The sequence below is a fragment of the Paramormyrops kingsleyae genome, chromosome 1 (assembly GCF_048594095.1).
Source record: "Paramormyrops kingsleyae isolate MSU_618 chromosome 1, PKINGS_0.4, whole genome shotgun sequence".
Taxonomy (NCBI): domain Eukaryota; kingdom Metazoa; phylum Chordata; class Actinopteri; order Osteoglossiformes; family Mormyridae; genus Paramormyrops; species Paramormyrops kingsleyae.
The window spans coordinates 34,742,824-34,763,489 of record NC_132797.1 but is presented as its reverse complement, the minus strand read 5'-3'; the positions used below and the strand labels follow the sequence as shown (position 1 = coordinate 34,763,489).

The 20,666-nt window shown below is 47.3% G+C and overlaps 1 protein-coding gene across 3 annotated transcripts in view; it reads left to right on the top strand.

The window, feature by feature from the left end:
• Positions 1-20,666, top strand: part of ola1 (Obg-like ATPase 1) — a 51,535-nt gene that overhangs the window by 26,900 nt on the left and 3,969 nt on the right. For all 3 annotated transcript variants that reach the window (XM_023805932.2, XM_023805933.1, XM_023805934.2), the window contains exons 5-9: positions 1,231-1,406; positions 8,168-8,248; positions 8,580-8,677; positions 18,407-18,547; positions 19,033-19,129. In XM_023805932.2, coding sequence (XP_023661700.1) covers positions 1,231-1,406; positions 8,168-8,248; positions 8,580-8,677; positions 18,407-18,547; positions 19,033-19,129 — 593 coding nt within the window. The remainder of the gene's footprint in view (positions 1-1,230; positions 1,407-8,167; positions 8,249-8,579; positions 8,678-18,406; positions 18,548-19,032; positions 19,130-20,666) is intronic.

Sequence of the window (20,666 nt, the reverse complement as noted above, 5' to 3'; positions counted from 1 at the left end):
AGTTTCTAAATGATGGCTCTGGCAGAGTTCGGTAATGGTATGTTCACGTAATGAGGGCTGGTGCTTAGATAGCAATGTGGTAATAGGCATCACTCACATGTGACAGATGACACCCCCCCCCCCCCTGCCCGGCCTTGTGATTGGCCACTGGAGCACCTACCTTAGAATCATGAGTGGGCAAATGAGCCGCTGGCTAAATTTCGTGCCCGAACGCCTCATTATCCAATCGCCATCAGGGCCACTGTAACAAGGTGGATTCATCTGAAGGAGCGAGAATCTGATTTTTGCTTCTGCCTCCTCTTAACGTTCCTGCTGGTGAGAAGATATGCAGCGTCATGCCTCAGATTTGTAAAAGCGCATAGTTTCTCCGAGCCAGTTTTGATTGTCGCAAATCGTTTCGTGTTCAGAATATAAAGCGAGTCTGTGAGGGTAAGCACATCATTGCTGGGCCCCAAGAGATGTATTAAATCCTATTACTGCATAAAAACAGATGGTTCAATTTCTTCCTTCACTTTTGTTGTGGCTGCAGAATAAACACAAACACATTCTGCCACAGTTAAATATTGTGGTTGCATAATTCACAAAAACACAGACTATTCATTTTATAGAAATGAATGCACATTATAAGAGGGAAGAACTCGCCGCAGCAGGAAGAATTAGACAGTTTTATTGTTCAGTTTACAGTGTGTTAGCTCACTTGTGAAACTAACGCAGTACTTGAGATATGTCTATAAAAACAGCATTTAAAGTGACTTTCAAGCAAGGTGTGTCTTACGAATCTGGGTCAGCGGTTACATGTTAAAGACCTGTTAACACGGTTGCATTTACAGTCCTCCTTTGTGTCGTAATTCTACGATTTATGCATCCTGAATGCCTATATTAATTCCTCCTTATTTTCATATTCCTGATGTTTAACCTCTAACATGTATAGTGGAGTATATGTAAGCAGCATTCTCTCATTTTCATCTTGAAAGAGTGGACGTGTATTTGAGATTCCTTTAGTGTAGTATTTCCCAGTCTGCTCCTCAGGGACCCACAGACAGTCCACGGGAGGAAAGATGTTGACTGTCTTGGCAAGGAGCAAAAGCATGGAGCGCCTGGAGGTCCCTTAGGGCCGGGTTGGGAAACACTCATTTAGGTGTCTTCTCCGGATTCTCTGGGAGCCGTCCAAGCTTTCTGTCTCAGAGGGGAATAGGTCGGTTTTCAAGTCCCACCTGTCCCTCTTCATAGGTGCGTTTGAGGATGAGGACATCATCCACGTGGAGGGGAACGTTGACCCGGTGAGAGATATCGAGATCATTCATGAAGAGCTGCGACTGAAGGACGAGGAGATGATCGGACCCATCATTGACAAATTGGAGAAGACTGCAGTGAGGGGTGGCGACAAGAAGCTCAAACCTGAATATGTGAGTCTCTACCTGGATGGGTTCCTTGCACACGCTTTGGTCATGTATGCGCAGGCTTCTCCTTCAAGCCGTAACACTAACCAACATTTAGGCCACACACCTCAGGTAATTTGCATTAGTGTTCCACCGAAGTGGAATTTTTGGCCAGTATTTTTATTTGTCTTACTGATAACTGTAACTCCTGAGCTCCACAAAACTGTAAAGAAAACCAGCGGTGCTTCCTGAAGCATCTCCCACAGGTTGGGTTGGATTGGCTTGACGGGCACTTCTTATGTACCATTCAGCCAAGCTGCTCCTATAACAGCTCAATACAGTTGAGATCCAGTGACTGTGCTGGCTACTCCCATTATACACAGAATTCCAGCTGCCTGCTTCTTCCCTAAATAGTTCTTGCACAGTTGGTAGCTGTGTTTGGGTTATTGTCCTGCTGTAGGATGAAAATAACTCCAATTAAGTGCCGTCCACAGGGTGTGGCATGGTGCTGCAAAATGGAGTGATAGCCTTCCTTCTTCAAGATCCCTTTCACCCTGTTCCAATCTCCCACTCTACCATCAGCAAATCAGCCCCAGACCACCGCAAATCAGCCCCAGACCACCGCATTGCCTCCACCGTGCTTCACAGATGGCGTCAAGAGCTCCTCCAGTGTCTGCTCATGTGATCTGTCTCACAAACTGTCTTCTTTGTCTATCCATAAATAGCACTTTTTTCCCCCAGTCTTCCTCTGTCCAGTGTCCATGTTCATTTGATCTGTCTCACAAACTGTCTTCTTTGTCTATCCATAAATAGCACTTTTTCCCCCCAGTCTTCCTCTGTCCAGTGTCCATGTTCATTTGATCTGTCTCACAAACTGTCTTCTTTGTCTATCCATAAATAGCACTTTTTTCCCCCAGTCTTCCTCTGTCCAGTGTCCATGTTCATTTGATCTGTCTCACAAACTGTCTTCTTTGTCTATCCATAAATAGCACTTTTTCCCCCCAGTCTTCCTCTGTCCAGTGTCCATGTTCATTTGATCTGTCTCACAAACTGTCTTCTTTGTCTATCCATAAATAGCACTTTTTTCCCCCAGTCTTCCTCTGTCCAGTGTCCATGTTCATTTGATCTGTCTCACAAACTGTCTTCTTTGTCTATCCATAAATAGCACTTTTTCCCCCCAGTCTTCCTCTGTCCAGTGTCCATGTTCATTTGATCTGTCTCACAAACCTGTCTTCTTTGTCTATCCATAAATAGCACTTTTTCCCCCCAGTCTTCCTCTGTCCAGTGTCCATGTTCATTTGATCTGTCTCACAAACTGTCTTCTTTGTCTATCCATAAATAGCACTTTTTCCCCCCAGTCTTCCTCTGTCCAGTGTCCATGTTCATTTGATCTGTGTCTCACAAACTGTCTTCTTTGTCTATCCATAAATAGCACTTTTTCCCCCCAGTCTTCCTCTGTCCAGTGTCCATGTTCATCTCAGTCTTTTCTTTTTATTGGCCACTCTGAGATACAGCTTTTTCTTGGCAATTCTGCCTACAAAGCCAGCATCCCGGAGTTGCCTCTTCACTGTTGACGTTGAGACTGTTTAATGATGCTGCCAGTTAAAGACCTATGAGGTGTCCGTTTCTCAAACTACACACTCTAATATATTTATCCTCTCCCTCACTTGTGTACCGGAGCCTCCCTCTCCCCTTTTTATTGTGGTTAGAGCCAGTTTGTTCTGCTCTGTGAAGGGAGTAATACACAGCATTGTACGAGATCTTCAGTTTCCTGGCAATTGCTCTCATGGAATAGCCTTCATTTCTCAGAACAAGAATAGACTGACGAGTTTCAGAAGAAAGTTCTTTGTTTCTGACCATTCTGAGGTTGTAGTCGAACCCACAATTGCTGATGCTCCAGATATTCAACTAGTCCAAAGAAGGCCAGTTTTGTTTCTTTATTGCTTCTCTAATGATAAATTAACCTTTTAAAATGATAAACTTACATTAGCAAACAACATTCCACTGGAACACAGGACTTATTGTTGCTGATAATGGGCCTCTTACACCTATGTAGATATTCCATTAAAACGCAGCCGTTTCCAGCTATGATAGTCATTTACAGCATTAACAATGTCTTTCTGCTCAGTCTGATGTTATTTTAATGGACAAAAAACTCCTGTTTTTTCAAAAGCAAGGAAATTTCTAAGCGACCCCAAACTTTTGAACGGTAGTGTAAATACATTAGTATGTCAGCTAAACACATACAGTTATATGTTTTTTTTATTAGTCTAATGGTAAAACATCATGTATATAAGATGAGCTTGTAAAGGAACACTTACCTGGTTGGCGAGATTCTTCAGGGTTATGAGGACACTAAACAAAGAAATTGTCAGATTTTTACTTGAACAGTTGAAAAGAAAGAATAATGTTTTTTTTTTTTTTAAGATCATGATGTGAAAATAAAAATCTTTTAGCATTAGCAGTTGACACAACCAAAGTTAACCCTTGAACATTCCTCACAGATCAGGCACATGATAATAGACCCATGAAACAGGTTGATACAGTGGTATTTTTTGGCAGAGAAATCACACTGGTGTGTTCCTGACTTTGGTGTTTAGAAGTGGAAAGGAGCAACAGTGCTGGCCAGAAATGGAGACAGCTTCAGGTGCAGCGAGCGACATGTGCGGCCCCCTACACTAATGAGTGGGGACCATTTCACCTGCTGGACGGGGGGCTCTGGACGATCCCCCCCACCCCCAGCGTAAACCCCCTCGACTGTGCCAGGCAACCAGGGAGCCATTCAGAACAAGCAGGTGGCTGCTGACGCACGTAATTGCCGACACTTTTAGGCAATGAATAAAAATGATCTACATTACTTGTCAAAGACTGTATGTGCCTTGCCAAGTGGCATCTATGGGAGGCCTTTTAGAGTTTAAAGAATAGCTCTTATCAAGGGATGCAGAGCTTTTTGGGGGGAGGGGCTGCAATAATGTATTTCTCAAGACCCCTATTTTGGTATCTGGTATCTTCAAGTTGGCTTAAATTAGGTAGAAGTGGGCAATGGTTGTTGTAGGAGATATGTCTTATATGGGTTTAAAGTCAGTTTGTGCTCCTATTTATGTATTTATTCATTTCTCCTTCATTTCCCCTATGGGGGATCCTCTAGCTGCCTGATTTTTATTTTCAGCTTTTCAGAGATTTGTGTGCAAAGAACCCAGTCCTTTGTCCGAGGAGCTTTTTCTGTTTATTTAAGCTGAAGTCAGTTTTTAGGCTGAGCGTACTCTGAAACTGACATCTGAACTCCTGAGACAGGCTGCAGTAGAGTGTATCGTCTCAGCCTCTCCGCTACTTTCTGCACACTTGTTTGGCTGTGATCTTGGTCGCAGGCAGCGCAATGTAGCCTAGCATAGGACACTGACCCAAATCTCACCAGTTTGAGACTGTCTTAAGCTAGCCATGTACTTCAGGTGGAATTGATGGAGTCCACGTTGTTCTGGCAGTGCGACGTTGTATGACGCGTAATAATTGCAGTGATCACCGTTTCGGCACATCCTCTTTGCTGGGTCCCCGAGGTGAACTTTTTCATTTATGATCCCACTCACTGTCCACAGTAGGCTGACATAAATGTGACACTGTGGGGTTGGTCAGCAGGACGAATCACGCGGTTTACTGTCATGCTTCGCATTGCACCGCACGTTAAATAGTGTAAATAAATGCAGGCATGTGCATTCCTGTTAATAGTAAATGTCAAACTGTGTAATGTTAGTTATGGAATGTATGCGTTTCGTTAGTGGCATTTAAATTGACGACTTCCCTGTCTGTGCACACAAAGTCTAGCTACTTATCAATGCTTAAAATATATGTATAGTGTGGGTTTGTAGGACCCCCGCACCCCACCCCCCCATCCCCCGAATGTCCTAGCTAGAGGTGTTTTATCTACTCACCTAGGGGAACAAAAAATTTTCAGTGGTTTTCCCAGAACACGGGGGACCTGCGCCCCTACCCCCCCTCTAGGGTTGTGGTGTGATAACGAAGGAACAAGGTGCCAGTGTCCTTTTAAGTATGTGACAGAGTGTTCTCGCCCGACGTGTTCGATTTTGCTTTGTCCAGACGTCATTTGAAGTACATGGCCACCTCTAGTTTATTAGGCAGAACAGCTAAGCTATGACACATTAATTGGTGCATTAGTGAGCAAAACTTTTATGTTGCGAGTGTTACTTGTTTTAGTGTCTGTACTTCTTGCCCTCGCAGCCTTGTGACTTGCTGACACTGTGTGTTGGCTTTGTTGGTTAGTTAAGGCTACAGTACAGCAGTAAGCTTCAGCAGAAGCTGCAGATCTTTTCAGGATTCAGTATGACAGCCATTGCGTCCCATTAAATGCCAGTTGCTGGACCAACATGACACCACATAGGGATTCGGTCTTCAGTCTGCTTTCCAACTCAGCGAGAAATTATTAATCAATGAAAACACATCTGCTTCTTGTCAGCTTTTTTTTCTTTTTCCCGGTGCATCTTTATCATTGTGTTTAATTGTGCTTTTTTTGTCTTGACGTGTATTGGGTTTAATTACAGGTAAGGCAGGCAAAACGCAGACGGACAATACAATGACCGGACTGGTGAAACAAACTGAAACGCAGACTAAATACAGAGGACTAATGACAACAACCAAAAACAGCTGATCACACGGGGATTCCACACGGGGTTAACGAGGGGGTGTGGCACATGGAAGGAGCGGACGATCGGGGCAGGACACGTTTTTTTAACTTTACACATTGTTTGGATACATTTATTTTCTTACTTTACAAATTACTGTTTTGATAAATGTGTTTAGATGTGTTTAGTACAGTATATGCTGTTCTTGTTTTATACGGTTCATTTTGTGTTTAAATGCTAAAAATGAATTGATTTTCCATTATTTCTTATGGGGAAAATTCGATCACAACTCAAACTTTTTAGGATTTGATCCGGAGTTCTGAACGGATTAAATTGGAGTTCTGAGGTACCGCTGTATGTCAGTCCTAATACATTAGTGTTTCCGTTGTTTGTTAAAATGCATATTTGGTTTATGAGGTTTGTACTGGAGGTGACATATTACTATGGAAAAGGCACAGATTTGTGTGCAAGCAAGACACCAGAATTGAAATGGCATCTCTTTGGGAAAGGCATGATGTGCTCAGGAGATTTCATCAGGAAGCAGGTCTGTAGCATAGACCAGCCAAAATAGATTTAAAAATCTATCTGGGGGGCTTGTAGTGAGTGGATGCCTTTCGGGGGCCCCGTGACAAGAGCCCCACAGTGATGTGTTTTTGTGGGAAATGTGGTGGAAATACCTTAAATTCTTTTTCAGAGAAGTGAACCTGAGTCTGCAGGCTGGGAAAGACTGAGATTATTTGGCTGGCAGTAAATTCGGGCATATAGACCCAGAAGATGTTTACTTCCTAAACTGCTACAAACCACTGCCCTTGTTATCCAAAGAAGCCGTCCTCTAAGCCTTCCAAACGCAGTGATGCTCTATCCTAACTCCAGCCTCTTTCTTGAAATATTAAATGTGGCTAATATTGACAAATCTACATTTCCTTGTTTATCTAACACTTGTACCGATAGTGACTTACAGTAGAGGGAACGGTAACAATTTACATGTGATCCTTGGGATTTGAACCCTCAGTCTTTGCGTTGCTTGTTGCTGACTGGTAGGTAGTGGGTTGGTGGAGAGTGGTGTGTTCCTTCACTTCCCCCCTTATGAAGGAAGCGAGTTGTCAGCCCGCCCGCCCGCCCTTCACAGTGGTACCGGCAAAGCCGTTGGCTCCTGGAAGCCCCCCCACGGCGCCTGCGAATGTGTCTGACCCCAGCTGCACCCCGAGCGCCTTTTAACAGCACCTGCCCACGAGCGGGGGGTCCCACCACGGCCAGCCCAGACCAGACGGGGTCCTGGGGGGGCGGGGGGGAGAAGAAGGCAAAGCCCGTGTCAGTCGCCATGTGCTGGTTCCATTTCACAGACGATTAGTCTTTCTGTGAGGGCGGGGGGCTGGCTGCCCATGACATGTCCCCCCCCCCCCCCCCACCTCAGCCAACAGAGGCACTGAATGGCCTTTAGAATTCCTGTGGAGAGAGATGCATGCAGTGCGAATGGGCCTGGCTGGGGGTCAGGGCTTGGAGTATTCCCCCTCCCCTCCCATTGTGACTGTTACAAGCCACATTCATTTTGGGGTTGTGGGGGTGCAGACTTGAAGTGGCACTGGCAGTGGGCAGGGAAATGGAGCACACGGTTTCCTTACATTCTCTGGGGTTGGATTAACAATAAGAGGCTCACTTTCTGTGTTGCAGCATTTTGCAGTGTAGCGCTGTCAGCATTGTGTGACATGCTCCTGAAACAGAGCAGCTGACATGGCAGCCATGACTGGGGGGGGAGGCGGCTAAGCTGACCTTAATTGCTGCCTGCGCCTTGCTAATTCAGCATGAGGTCGTGTGCAGCCGAGAGACCGGCAGGGACGCCGGAGAGCAGCGGCCGTCTCCCTGCACCATGTTCACGCTCTCTCTGCGGCCTGGTCAGGTGTACAGCAGCGCTGTTTGTCATCTGTGTGAATGGCACCCTCCGGAAAGCATCCCTCCCTGAATCGGGAGCCCCCCCTGGCCCCCCTCCCCGTACACATTCAGCCTGTCATCCTTCCAGTATGGGGGTACATTGTTTCAGTCTTGGCATCGGGGCACTGCGCATTTAGGAAATAATTACCCAGGCCCCCGCTGGGTTTACGTTCTTTTTCATCTCTGCTAATGACGTCTCTCTCGTTCCCTGTTAAACCCGAACAGGACATCATGTGCAAAATCAAGAACTGGGTAGTGGATGAAAAGAAACATGTCCGCTACTATCACGACTGGAACGACAAGGAGGTAGGCCTTTGATGCCGCCCCCCAGCCCCCCTAAACACACAGATTTATTAATGGGCTTTATTTATCAGTGGAGTCTTTTCATCAGAGCTGAAAGCTATGATTCTGCTCTGCTAATCACAACTTAATGTGCCTGTTCCCATTCTAAGGAAATATTTCAGTGTAACTTTTAACAAACGAATGTCATCTGTCATAACTGACACTGATCTCTTTGTAGCCCCCCCCCCACAGTGCCCAGACCATAATTTGGTTTAGTTGACCCCCCTTTGTCTTGAGCATTCCTCCGTCTTTTTCTCCCCATAAGCAGAGCCTCTCCCTTCCTGAATTTTTGCAGATTGACGTATTGAACAAATACTTGTTTCTCACATCCAAGCCAATGTTATACCTCGTCAACCTCTCCGAGAAGGACTACATCAGAAAAAAGAATAAATGGTAAGTGCCGGAGTGCTGGGAGGGGCCTGCGGGCCCGGCGCCTGTCCGCTTAGGGAAACACACCATCTATACATGTTAGGTATGACTGAGCAGCAGCTTTCTCTGTGTCTCTGTAATTGGCACTTTGCATGCAGATGATGATGTGAGTAAATAAGATGAGAGGTCAGGGGTCTGCACCGAGTCCCCTGCACTGCAGGGGGGGGGGTTACTGTCAGTACCTTGGGGAACACAGAGTTTGCGAACTGTATGAGGGGTGGGGTACCAACCTGATCCCACTAAACCCCCCACCTCCGCATCCAGCCTGGCCTCCCATCCTGCATTTCATTAAGTACTTAACTGCACATGGCTTCCATTTTCCATTAAAAAAATTCTCATTTCCATGTGATATCAAAGAGGGGGGAAAAGGCCTTAAACCGAAAAAATAAACATGCATAGACTGGAAGCCAAAGCAGTAATTAAAGTCATATGGTCTCAGCCAATAAATCATCATCGGAGGCTCTCTTTGAATCCTGCACTGTCCAGAATTGTCTTCTGCTTAAATCTGGTCTTTCTGACATTTTCTGATCGTTTACTGTTTTCAGATGTTGTTTTCTTTGTTTGGGGAAAATTATAAAGTATTTATCTCTTTTTTTGGTGTGTAAATTCTCAGATTTTGATAGATAACATATGTGAATGTAAAAATGGTCAAGAGGAGTTTGGAAGCTGGCCATCATACAGGCTTAAAGCCAGAACACTCCGTTGCTTCAGGTCTCAGGCTGAAGCTGGCCTGCATAGAGGTCTGAAGCTGGAACATTCTTCATTATAGGCCTCAGGCTGAAGCTGGCCTGCATAGAGGTCTGAAGCTGGAACATTCTTCATTATAGGCCTCAGGCTGAAGCTGGCCTTCGTAGAGGCCTGAAGCTCTAAAGTTCTTCATTACAGGCCTCAGGCTGAAGCTGGTCTTCACAGAGGCCTGAAGCTGTAACATTTTTCATTACAGACCTCAGGCTGAAGCTCACTTTTACAGAGGCCTGAAGCTGTAACATTCTTCATTATAGGCCTCAGGCTGAAGCTGGCCTTCATAAAGGCCTGAAGCTCTACAGTTCTTCATTACAGGCCTCAGGCTGAAGCTGGTCTTCACAGAGGCCTGAAGCTGTAACATTCTTCATTACAGGCCTCAGGCTGAAGCTGGCCTTCATATGGGCCTGAAGCTGGAACGTTCTTTGCTACAGGCCTCAGTCTGAAGCTGTTTCCTGAAGTTTTGTAGGAGATCTGCAAATCCTTTTTCTGCTAGAAGCCAGTGACCTCTCACTGGGGAAAAGCAACAGAAGTGTGTGGAAACTTAAAACCCCAGGAAGAGTGGATTGTGCTGTCAGTCTGCGATGAGTTAATAACAGAGGGAAGGTTGTGCTCTTCACACCACCTCCAATCGGAGGCCGCAGGACGGATGCTGGCATCATCTTACTCTTTTTAACTTGATTTGGCTTTTTGACTTAGCTGACGCCGGCTCCCTCAATCTTCAGTTTTAAGATGTTCTTTTTTTTCAGAGAGTGCATCCGTCTGTCTGGCATTGTGACGTGGCTCCCCTCAGTGGGAGGAGAAGCTTCTGTCAAATAAATCAGGTGATTCATGGCTTTGTTACCTGTCTGTCATCCACCGGATGGCAGATGCAGGTTTTTGTTCTCTCACGTTGTTTTTCAACGGAGCAAAACACAATAAATCTCTGGCTGCTGTCAATCGGCGCCCTCTAGTCCCAAGCTACCAGCCACGCAAGCCTGAGAGGGCGTCGCGCTCCGCCTGTGACTCGCCTCCTACCCCGTCCACCTGCATGGGGGGGGGGGGAGGGGGGCGCTGTGATCACAGGTAGATACGACGACTCCTATTGGACAATGCAGGCGTCCCTAATGCTGTCGCCTGGTCCTTCCGTGATTCCCTCCAAAGCCACTGGGATGATGAGACGGCCGGCGGGGGGGTGGGAGGCGGCTGATGGGGGGTGAGAGGCGGCTGATGGGGGGTGGGAGGCGGCTGATGGGGGGTGTTGGGCTTTAATGTGCAGGGAGATGTAGTTTGTGCTGAGATTAAGCGTAAGACCAGTCAGGCTGGCGGCTGAGAGCTGCGGCGGTTTGTGACGCACATGTGCCCATGTTGACTCCTCGCCTTTCCTCAGGTAGAGATTTTGGGCCATGAGAGCTTATCTTACCGGCCTCCCAACCCAGACCGATCCAGTTATGTTCCAAATTTTTTAGGGCCCCTGCTGCTCCGGGGCCCGTGTAACACTCCCCTGCTTTATGGTGCCCCTGTCTGAAACATTTACGTTTGTTTAGCAGATGCTTTTATCCAAAGTGCCGTACAGATAGCGCACTTTAAGCCTAGTAGCATCAACGTTTCAGTTTTATTTTATATGCAGACAGCATGTCTGACCTTCATGTTTAAGTCTGCAGGGTCGCTGTCCTTGAATTTTATTGAAACTAAAGAGTGTCCATCCCAAAAGACATTAATTTAAGCCCCCCCCCCCCCCCCCCCCCCGCTGGATCTCTGCGCCCATGTGTGTGTAATCCCAAGCCGCGTGTGCTTGCTGGCGCATGGGAACGCACGCTTGCGTACGTTTGAACTCACAGCCGAGGCGACTCTCGGCTCATTTAGATCGCAGCGTAATTGCAGCCCGGGAGATCAAAGCCGGGCCGGTCCCAGTGATGTTCCTGAGAAGGGTCTGCATCAGCGGGGCTGCCCGCTGCTCCCTCCTGCCCTGCGGCCCGCCGCTGACGACCCCCTGCGCATCCCCGCTCGTAAAGAGCCGGCGAGGAAGTGTGTGCCACGTGTTTACGAGCGGCAGGCATCGCGTGACGGGCGCTCAGCCGGCCCCAGACGCCTGTCTGCCTGCCTGAGCAGCGCAGGTTCTGCGGGTTAGGAAGCGTGAGATGCTTTTGCTGTGCGTCAGGACAGCCGGCGGCGGCCTGGGCTGGGAGAGTATGGTGGCCGCCGTCATCCTGTCTGCCGTCTGAGCTCACCGAGACACTGAGCTCAGAGCCGAGGTGGCAGCGTGTGCCGCAAGCTTGCCGGCTCTTTAGCAGGGCGTGAGGAGTGTGAGTGACGGGTGAGTCATCCAAGCCGTCATGTGCATCCGGTGTTTGTCCAGGTTGATCTTTTTTACAGCGACAAATATCAAGGTAGTAAAAGAGCCCACTTTAAGAACGATGGCATCCTTTTCGGCACATGCCCCGAAGTGTGTTTGGGACCAGTGTAAGAAAAAAATAAGCTAGCTTGACTCGTCCGACTGCATTGCATGGTGGGTCGTCAAAGAGGATACTGAAGATTTGAAGCTTTGGGTCTGTGCGCATTCCTGCACGTTCATTTAATGTAGCAGACGTGCAAAGGTGAAATCACTCTGCCGACCACAGGACCTAACCTGCGGCCTTCTGATGGGAGGCATGAGCCATGCGCTGCCCCCATCCCTACGTGTTTGTATCACTTTTAGTGTTTTTAGTAGTGTGTAGAAAGTGGACAGGAGGATATTTCAAGTGAATAGATTCTCTCACCTGTCTGCAGGTGGCGCTGTGATAACAGATCACAGCACAAATAGCTAGTTGGTGCCTCTAAGCCCCTAATTCTCTAGCACGTGCACAGGCCTCGTCGGGTATCTGCTCAAATCCACCACACCTGGTCCCCCAGGCCTACCCTGAGCTGCCCTGCCTCTGGGGGACCAGTCCTGCTACAGGAAATGCCAGCTGAACTCTCCGTTTTGCTGGGAACTCTGTTTTGCATGCCGTGCCTGTCACCCAGTCAAGAGTCAAGAACCATAGTAACCAAACTGCTTTGAAGACAACAGCCCCATCCAGCATACACTTTAATAACTTTATTTTAATTTTTTTAAAGTGATGCTTTACTTTTGGTCGGGGAAAATTCAGAAAGATTTATGACTATTCATTTCTGTGAAGAGGAAATTTGCTGAATGGGATCCATGCGAGGAATTCCTCTAGTGTGGAGCCCTGAACTCTCTTTAGTGGTCGGATTTGGATGGATGGATGGTCCTAATACATTTGTGATAAATACAAATGAGAGAGAAACCATCCAGTTAAACAAACACCAGTGGAGTCATGCAGGAGCCCCCCCCCCAGCACAGCTGATGTAGCCCAGTGTATCGGGTCGCCGCGTGATTCGCTGGCCTGTGTAGAGCGAGGCCGGCGGATGTCTTATCGCTAATGAGATCCGGGCCGCCGGTGTCACAGTGCATCTCCTCCCCGGTGGCCGGCCCGAGGCTTGTTTGCTCCAGTTGGACCTGTCACCATAAACTGGCCAAATTGGGCGAGTGAAGAGAGTAAAGAGTAAAGCGGCGACAGTTTGCAATCTTAAAGCAGCCAGCAGATTTTCAGCCCGGCTGCCTGGCCGCTGATCAAAAGTCCCTCCTTATGAACAGGAATACACCATTAAAATCCATTTTTTCCCCCCAGTTTTTATGCAAAGGTTGCATTTGAAAAATGTTGCTCAATGCAATGGATACATTCCTGCCAAAACAGAAAGCCAGGCTGCCCTGGTACTAGAAAATAGCTCTTAAAATGGCTATTAAAAATAAAGAGAGTCCTATTTAGCATTCCTGGCTGGCTTTTCATTTGATATTGAGCATAGAAATGCGTGTGACTTTCGCGGCTGGTTAGTGATCCTCGTGATCGTTGTGTGTATTATAGTCGCGTCGCAGTAAGCGTGCTGCGGCCGACCTTCTTAACAAGCTAGATAAATGAATTTCATGTTGACACACACGGCCTCTGAAAGCTTGTTATAAGAGCGATTGTTGAACTGTTGTGAACGGGGCAGACAGAGATGTTGAAACAGGGGCGCATGATTGCCTGATGTTACATATGTCCCTGATTACCTTCCTCCTGCTTTTATTCTAATAAGTGACATTCTTTGTACTCCCCTGGACGGCTAGACAGCCTGACACTAGATGAGAATAAATATTGCATGTGCTGCACATTAAGCTGTCAGCGGCGACAGCGTCTGAGACGGGGAGACGCCGAAATCGGCGAGAAATCGGCTCCTCTTCTTTTTTTTTAATTTTATTTTTTTTGCCCATTCTTGTCAGGATTGTCAGTTCTTGACAACTTTCTCTCGCCTCGTCTCTCGCAGTCGGTCGTGGTGGATGACGGAAGCCACTGCCTGTGCGAAGATGGCCCAACGAGATTCCTGCTTTGCTTTCGTTTATCACGCGGATCCGCCGCTCTGAACCGCGCAGCCCCGGGATGAATGCATGGGAGCGGGCAAGCATGGCCACGTCTTTGCCGGAGTAACTAGCCTGTGAGGATTTTTAAAGTGTCCCTGCTTTTTGTTTGTAAGACTTTTGAATCCAGCAAGGTTTCTTACGTGCGGATATACCCAGGATTTTTCTCTGGCTCTTCATTTCAGTTTCCTGACCCACAGTTGCACCCCAGATAGTACTGCTTACTGTTACCTTCAACAGTCACACTGTTGGATGTGAAGTGAATCAGCTGCCTTGGCCCCTTTGTCAAGGACAGAGTGGCAGGCTTTCCGTACTGGGACACCCGGCCTACCTTTCCTTACCCGGCCTGCCATGCATGAGTGCGGGCTGGAAAGACCCGAGTGCCATTAGGGTCTGGTGGCACAGGGCATCACCCGGAAGGGTTCCTGGCCGCTGAGATTGTGCCAGCACTCTACCTGTGGGGGAGTTCAGTAAGAGCCCCAGGGGCGGGAAAGCCCTTTGCTCAGACGAGCCCTCGGAGGATTACCCCTACGCCCTGTCGGCCGGTTGCATGTGAAAGGGGGTCTTCCCAGAGCCCAGGTGCGGGCTGCCCTTTGTCACCTGCTTTTACGAGCTTACCTGCTGTAACGGCTGTAATAAAGCCTTTCAGCTGAAAGCAGGTAAAGCGACGGACCGGCGCCGCTCATCAGATCGGGTAGTCGCACCTGTCCTACTGCCCCCCCCCCCCCCCCCCACCCCACGTTTCCGCCTCCTAAGTCATTATGGCAGATCAAAGCTGTCCCACAGCCTGGGCCGGCCGGAGGCAAGCCAGATTTTTAGAATTGTGTGAGATTCTTGAAGCAATAACAACATCTTATAAAAAGCCCAGCAAAGCCATGAGAGATTCTTAGCTCCTCTTGCAACCCGCCCCCCCCACTTCAAGTGGCCTGTCTCAGTCGAGCAAAATCGGTCCATTATCCCCCGTTTACACCTTAAATGGACCATCCCTGCCATGCAGTATGCAGACACAAGCAGGCTCGCTAAATGCATCTTTTACTCATTTACTCACTGGCTGTTGCGATCTTAATTGCAAAATAAATAGTGGAGCGCAGTGCAGGCGCTTGCTAATCTCCAGATTGCACATTGCATAGCTGTGCTTTCAGCAGCGCGTGGGAGGAATACCATTCCGATCGCAGTTTCTCTGCTTGCGTGACTTCATATGCGACTGCGTGCGTGCTAACATGCGTCAACAGGCTAGCGCTGACGTTATAGCTGTTCATCGTCAGCCGTCTTCATTTCATTATCATTTTCAGGTATTTTAATATTCCTCACATTTTCGGATATAGCTAATGTTTCACCAGTTCACGTGTTAATGAGGTTTGAATTGAGTGTTGTTAACGCATGCTAATTGATACAGTTGGAATTTTCCTCGTAGACTCTCGCCTACATGCTCCTTAATCGAACGAATATCGCTAATCCAGCCTTACCATGTGCGTTAAGGATAAAGTCTAATTGTGAACATCTTGAAATAAATTTAACGCATCTTAATTTAAAGAATCCTCGTTACTCTGCATTGTGTGTTTTCTTTTCCCCTTGTGCCGATGAGGTACCAGTACCACAAACACTTCCTCTCCCACTGCCTTGTGCGGGATTTTTTTTAAGCTGCTGAATGATTAGCAGAAATAATGTCTTTGTCAAACTTAATCACATTAAAATGTATTTGACATCTAATTCCCCCACAAACACAGACACTTAACATGCGAGAATTTCCACTAGATTTGCAGTGAAGTCCTCTGGAATTCCATTAGAAGAATAAAATTTTTCATGCATCGTTTCTTCAGAGGGGGTCTGGGCTGGGAGATGCTGGATCTCTGCATTAGCAGCTGCGTGCGGCGGTGAGGTGCGGGGAACTGCTGTCTTATCCACTCGGTGCTGAGGCGTCCTCACTATTCTGCACACGCTGTTTATGTGCCCAATTCTACCAGTATAACTGATATGTGCCATCTGTACTGCGGTCTCCTTACGGATTGGACTGTCCCAATTCTGTCTGTACCTATGGTGTCCTTCGACTACCCTTAGTTCTGTGTGCCATTCAGATGACTGTTAGGTGAATTGTTGCCTGTAGTTCATTCCTGTATTCCTTGTGATAGCCTGGCTGCCTGGGATGGACTCAAGGCTCAACGCAACCCTATCAAACATAGACAAAAAAAGTATATCAATCATTTTGTGGATTTGTTTGTGCTTCATGTTTGGAATTTAATTATTGTAAATTTGTGTGATTTTATTGAGATAATATAGCAAGCTTCATAGCTTGGGAATAATCCGATGAGGCAGAAAAAAATGCCGACTGGCTCCTGATAGTTACCAAGCTTTTTGTGTGGGTGTGCAATGGAGATGGGCACTTCTGTCCTGGTGTTTGATGCCTTCTGCTCTGTGTTAGGCACTGGGGGGGTCCCACCTGTGCTTCGTTTGGCTCCACTTCTGACCTCACCCTCCCTCCACCCCCACATTATGAAATCCCATCCAGCTTCTGGCCCGGGAGGATCTGGGCTCTTGTTGAGTCTTCACTGATTACAGTCCCAGGTACAATGGCCTATTGACGGGCCCTCATGCTGCCCCCCTCGGATGAGTGATTCACGGATCAGTGTCCGGCCGGCCGCCTGCACCGGGCACGGTACCTGAGGAATGCAGATGGTCTGCCAAGGCAGCAGACAGCCGTGTTCGGAGTGACAGACCACAGCTGTTATTATCTCAGATTGGCCTGTTTTCTTCTCCTTGGGGCAGCCGTCTCCTGCACTTTCCAGTCCTGTGTTTCTGTAAACTGTAAATGTTTTTCTGAGAAGTGGCCACCGTCTCAAAAGTAGCGGCTGTCGAATTTTAAAAGTCCAGTTCTAACGATAACGGGCAATCACAGAGTGGGAATATATTCCAACTCAGTGCAGCATAATTGGCAAATCACTGACGTATCAAACTCTGCAGTTGTTGAATGTGGGGCTATTGGCAAGATACTATAGTCACAGTAATGGTGATGCTACACAGGGCAACTTTTTGAGTAATGTTGCTGGGCAGTTGCCAACCAGAAGAGATAAAGGGCAACTCATCTTGATCTGGATGATCGCAAAAAGTTGCCCACTGCCCACATAGTTTTTCAAATAGAAATTTGTTGCCCAATATCAATGGGAAAATGCCCTAGCAACACTGCTCAAACAGTTACCCTCGTTTATCATCACCCTTAGAGAAGAGCTTCCAGCCTGCTGCTTGTTTAACAAATACCCAACAATAAAGGTCCAAGTCCAACATCCAGGCTCTTGTGCAACTATGCTATGCACTTCCTGTGAACTCCAGCGTCTAATGAAACTGATGTAAATGTAGGGACTCTCCTAATTCTACCTTGACCCTGTATCAGAGGACTGTGACCTTCCGACCAGATGGCTGCCTGCGGGAATAACGGTCACGTTGGACAAATCCGCTCATGGGGAACTTTGAACTGATTCTAAACAGGAAGCTAAGATTACATATAATAGCAGGAGTCCTACTGGCAGTGAGTGGGGACAGACCCAAGGTGTGAAAATTGGCTTTGTTAGGCCTCTCTTTGGGATCGGCCCAGAAAACCTGCTAAAAGGGTGTTGGCCTAAGCTCATAATTGCTCCCATCTCCATCCACTTTGTTCAGGCATTGAATCGTGATTAAGTGCCAGGTTATCTTTGCCCTGCAATGTCAGGTGTCCTGCTGTTTCTGCCTCTTGGCTAGAACAATTATTTCGTCTCCAATTGTTAAAAAAGTCACTCTTGAGAGCTTTACAATGACTGAATGACAAAGATATTTAAGCAGATGAATGCTTCTCTGTGGTCTGCAAGTCCCTTCTGCAGTCAGAGTAAACCCCTATCCAATAAACAAGAATAAAAAAAACCCTTAAGTAAGCAAGCAGAACCAATATTTTAACATTCCCACTCCTGCATTACACGTCAAACATAATGCTCCTAAACTAAGAACTAAAATTAAAAAAATAATTTTGTTCTTTTTACCTATGTGCACATGTCTTATTAAATTATAGTTTTAGAATTACAGTTGCATGGGCTGGTTAACAATACTTTCTAATGCCTAGCTAGCATTCGGTATCTGTTTTCCTAATCCAGGTAGCCTAATGAAATCAGGTTTTCTAAATACAAAACATTTAAGTTTAGTTTATCTTGGTTCACCTGTGAATTTCATAATTGTAGTGGTTAAAAAGGCTTGAGTGGTCATGTTTAGAGAGTCATTTTGATAATTGGATGAAACTACATAAGACAAGGTGTGGATTCAAAGCCAGTCTGGAGTTAGGCAATAATAGGCTAAATCAAATTGTTAAGTTGTATTCAGAATTACTGTGTGTTCATTCCTAGCAAAATATTGACTGTTTTCATTCCTCCAGCTGGATTGGAGCCCCAGGTGCAAGGTGATTTTAAATCTGACCACTTCTAGCTTGCTTGTTCAAACATCTGAGAAGAGAGAGTCTTCAGGTGACCCCAGAAGAAGCTGTGCAGTGACCCGGCGGGATGACCTGTCCTCTGTGTCCCCAGGCTGGCGAAAATCAAGGAGTGGGTGGACGTCCATGACCCCGGGGCGCTGGTCATCCCCATCAGCGGGGGGCTGGAGAACAAGCTACAGGACATGAGCGAGGAGGAGCGACAGAAGCACTGCGAGGAGCAGAAGACCCAGAGGTTCATTAGCATGCGCTCGCCTTACACTTTATCATCAACTGTTTCCTTGTACTCACTTAATTGCTTGTGCTGATAGAATAATAAATGGCAGAGTAATTACCATTATAAAGAAGGAATCCTTCCCTTTACAGAACAACTCACTCAAAGGATTTTATTCTAAATTAAGTTTTTAACTGTCATCTGCCATCTTGGGGATAATTATAACTTGGTGCTTTTTAGGTACATTGTTCTCTGTATAAAGGCCCAGGGAAAAACGGTGAGCGGTATATTTCTGGAATAACGATGTATGGTGGATGTGTGAGAGGTGCTGAGTATGAGGCCTCCGATGACAGCTGGGCCACCATGCGCAGGAGCTGCAGCGCCCGTGTCGGCGTGCTGCGTGTCATGCACGGTCACGGCGGTACCTGAGCGGAGGCAGGCCCACACGAAGGGGGGGTGAGTGTGTTAGCGGGCTTCTGACGTTGTGTCCCCCTCCCCCCGAACAGCGTGCTGCCCAAGATCATCAAGAGTGGCTACGCAGCCCTGCAGCTGGAGTACTTCTTCACTGCGGGGCCGGACGAGGTGCGAGCCTGGACTGTCCGGGTGCGTAAGACCCCCCCCCTCCAAACTAGGAGGGATAAACCAGGATTCTGTGTGTGTGTGTGTCTGCGTGTGGGTGGGTGGGTGTGTGTGTTTCTGCATGTGTGTCTACATGGGTGTCTGCATGTGTACATGGGTGTGTGTGTGTCTGCGCGTGTGCATGCGTGCACCTGTGTGTGTGTGTGTGTGGGTGTGTGTGTGTGTCTGTAAGCTGCTGGGCAGTGAAAGTGAGGAGCGCATTGATTGAGGAGGCCCAGCTGAATGTGTCCATTACGTACCGGCAGTGTTTCCATCCTGCCAAGATCAGGCCGACCTCCTCCTGCGGCTGCAGATAAGGTTGTCCCCCCATTGTGCTGCTTAATCTGCCCGACTGCCTTCGTCTCCAGCCAGACCGATGCAGCTTTTCATTTGCCGGTTATTTATTATTATATTCCTGTTTGCCGGGTGGATCCCTTTCCGCGCGCGTCTCGGTTCCCGCTGCCCGCTGCGTCACACGTGCACCCCAGACAAAACAATTACATGAGTGCGACTGCTAGAATGTTCCACTGGGATGGATGCGTAGAGACAAAGGAACAGGGGAACAATCCAGAACATATTAAGAAGAACTTCTTGTGCAATATTTTGCCCCAAACTTCCTTTAGCACGTAATAACAGTTCTTGTACATCGGCACTCTGTTGACGTGTGTGGCTGCATGTTTTTGTCTGAACAGCAGCGCAGTGTTTAGGATGAGATGGCAGACAGCTGCAGTGCCCTACAGAGTTATTGCCCCCCCTTGATAAATAAAAGCAAAATGGGCTTTATTTATTCTCTTGATCTTTAATTCAAGATTTTAAGAGAAATCGTTAATTGAAGTAATTGAAAGGAACAGAAATGATCATAAAACAAATATTTTTCTCAAATAATATATGTGGGTGAATTCTACCTGAAGTGCATCATGTTTTACCTTTTTAAGTTCATGTCACTGATTACGAAGTCGGAGGAGGTCAGCCTGTGAAGACGCACCACTGCCGGGCCTCCCCCATCTCAGAATAAGGAGGGGGTGCCTCTGTCTGGCAGGCAATGGGATTAACCCTGTTCATTTTTACAGCGCAAGATGTACAACAGAAGTCCCCCCGTAATTCCCTGTAACCATGCTTGGTTTTCCCATCCGTCAGCTTGCCTTAAACTCCCAAACACTCGCTCTGTGTGTTTGATGCACCGTCTGCCACCTGGGCAAACCCCCGATGATGCTGATTTATGTGAGCCCGACTCCCTCAAAAAAATGACGCCATGGGTCATAATGTATTGGGGCCATTAAATCCGCATCATTCTTTTGGCATGAAATATGTTGACCCCAGCTTTATTATACAAATAATTAAAACTGTGTTGTGGTGCTGACTGAGAGGAGCAGCCGGCAGGAAGCTTTGTGATGCTGAATAGTAATGTACAGTGTGCCGGCCCTGGCTGTAATACTGCACGTTAAAGCTGCTCATCTTATTGGGGTTTCAGGTGGTCCCACGTCTTTAACAGCGCGTTTGAAAGGGCGACGTGCTGTTTCCC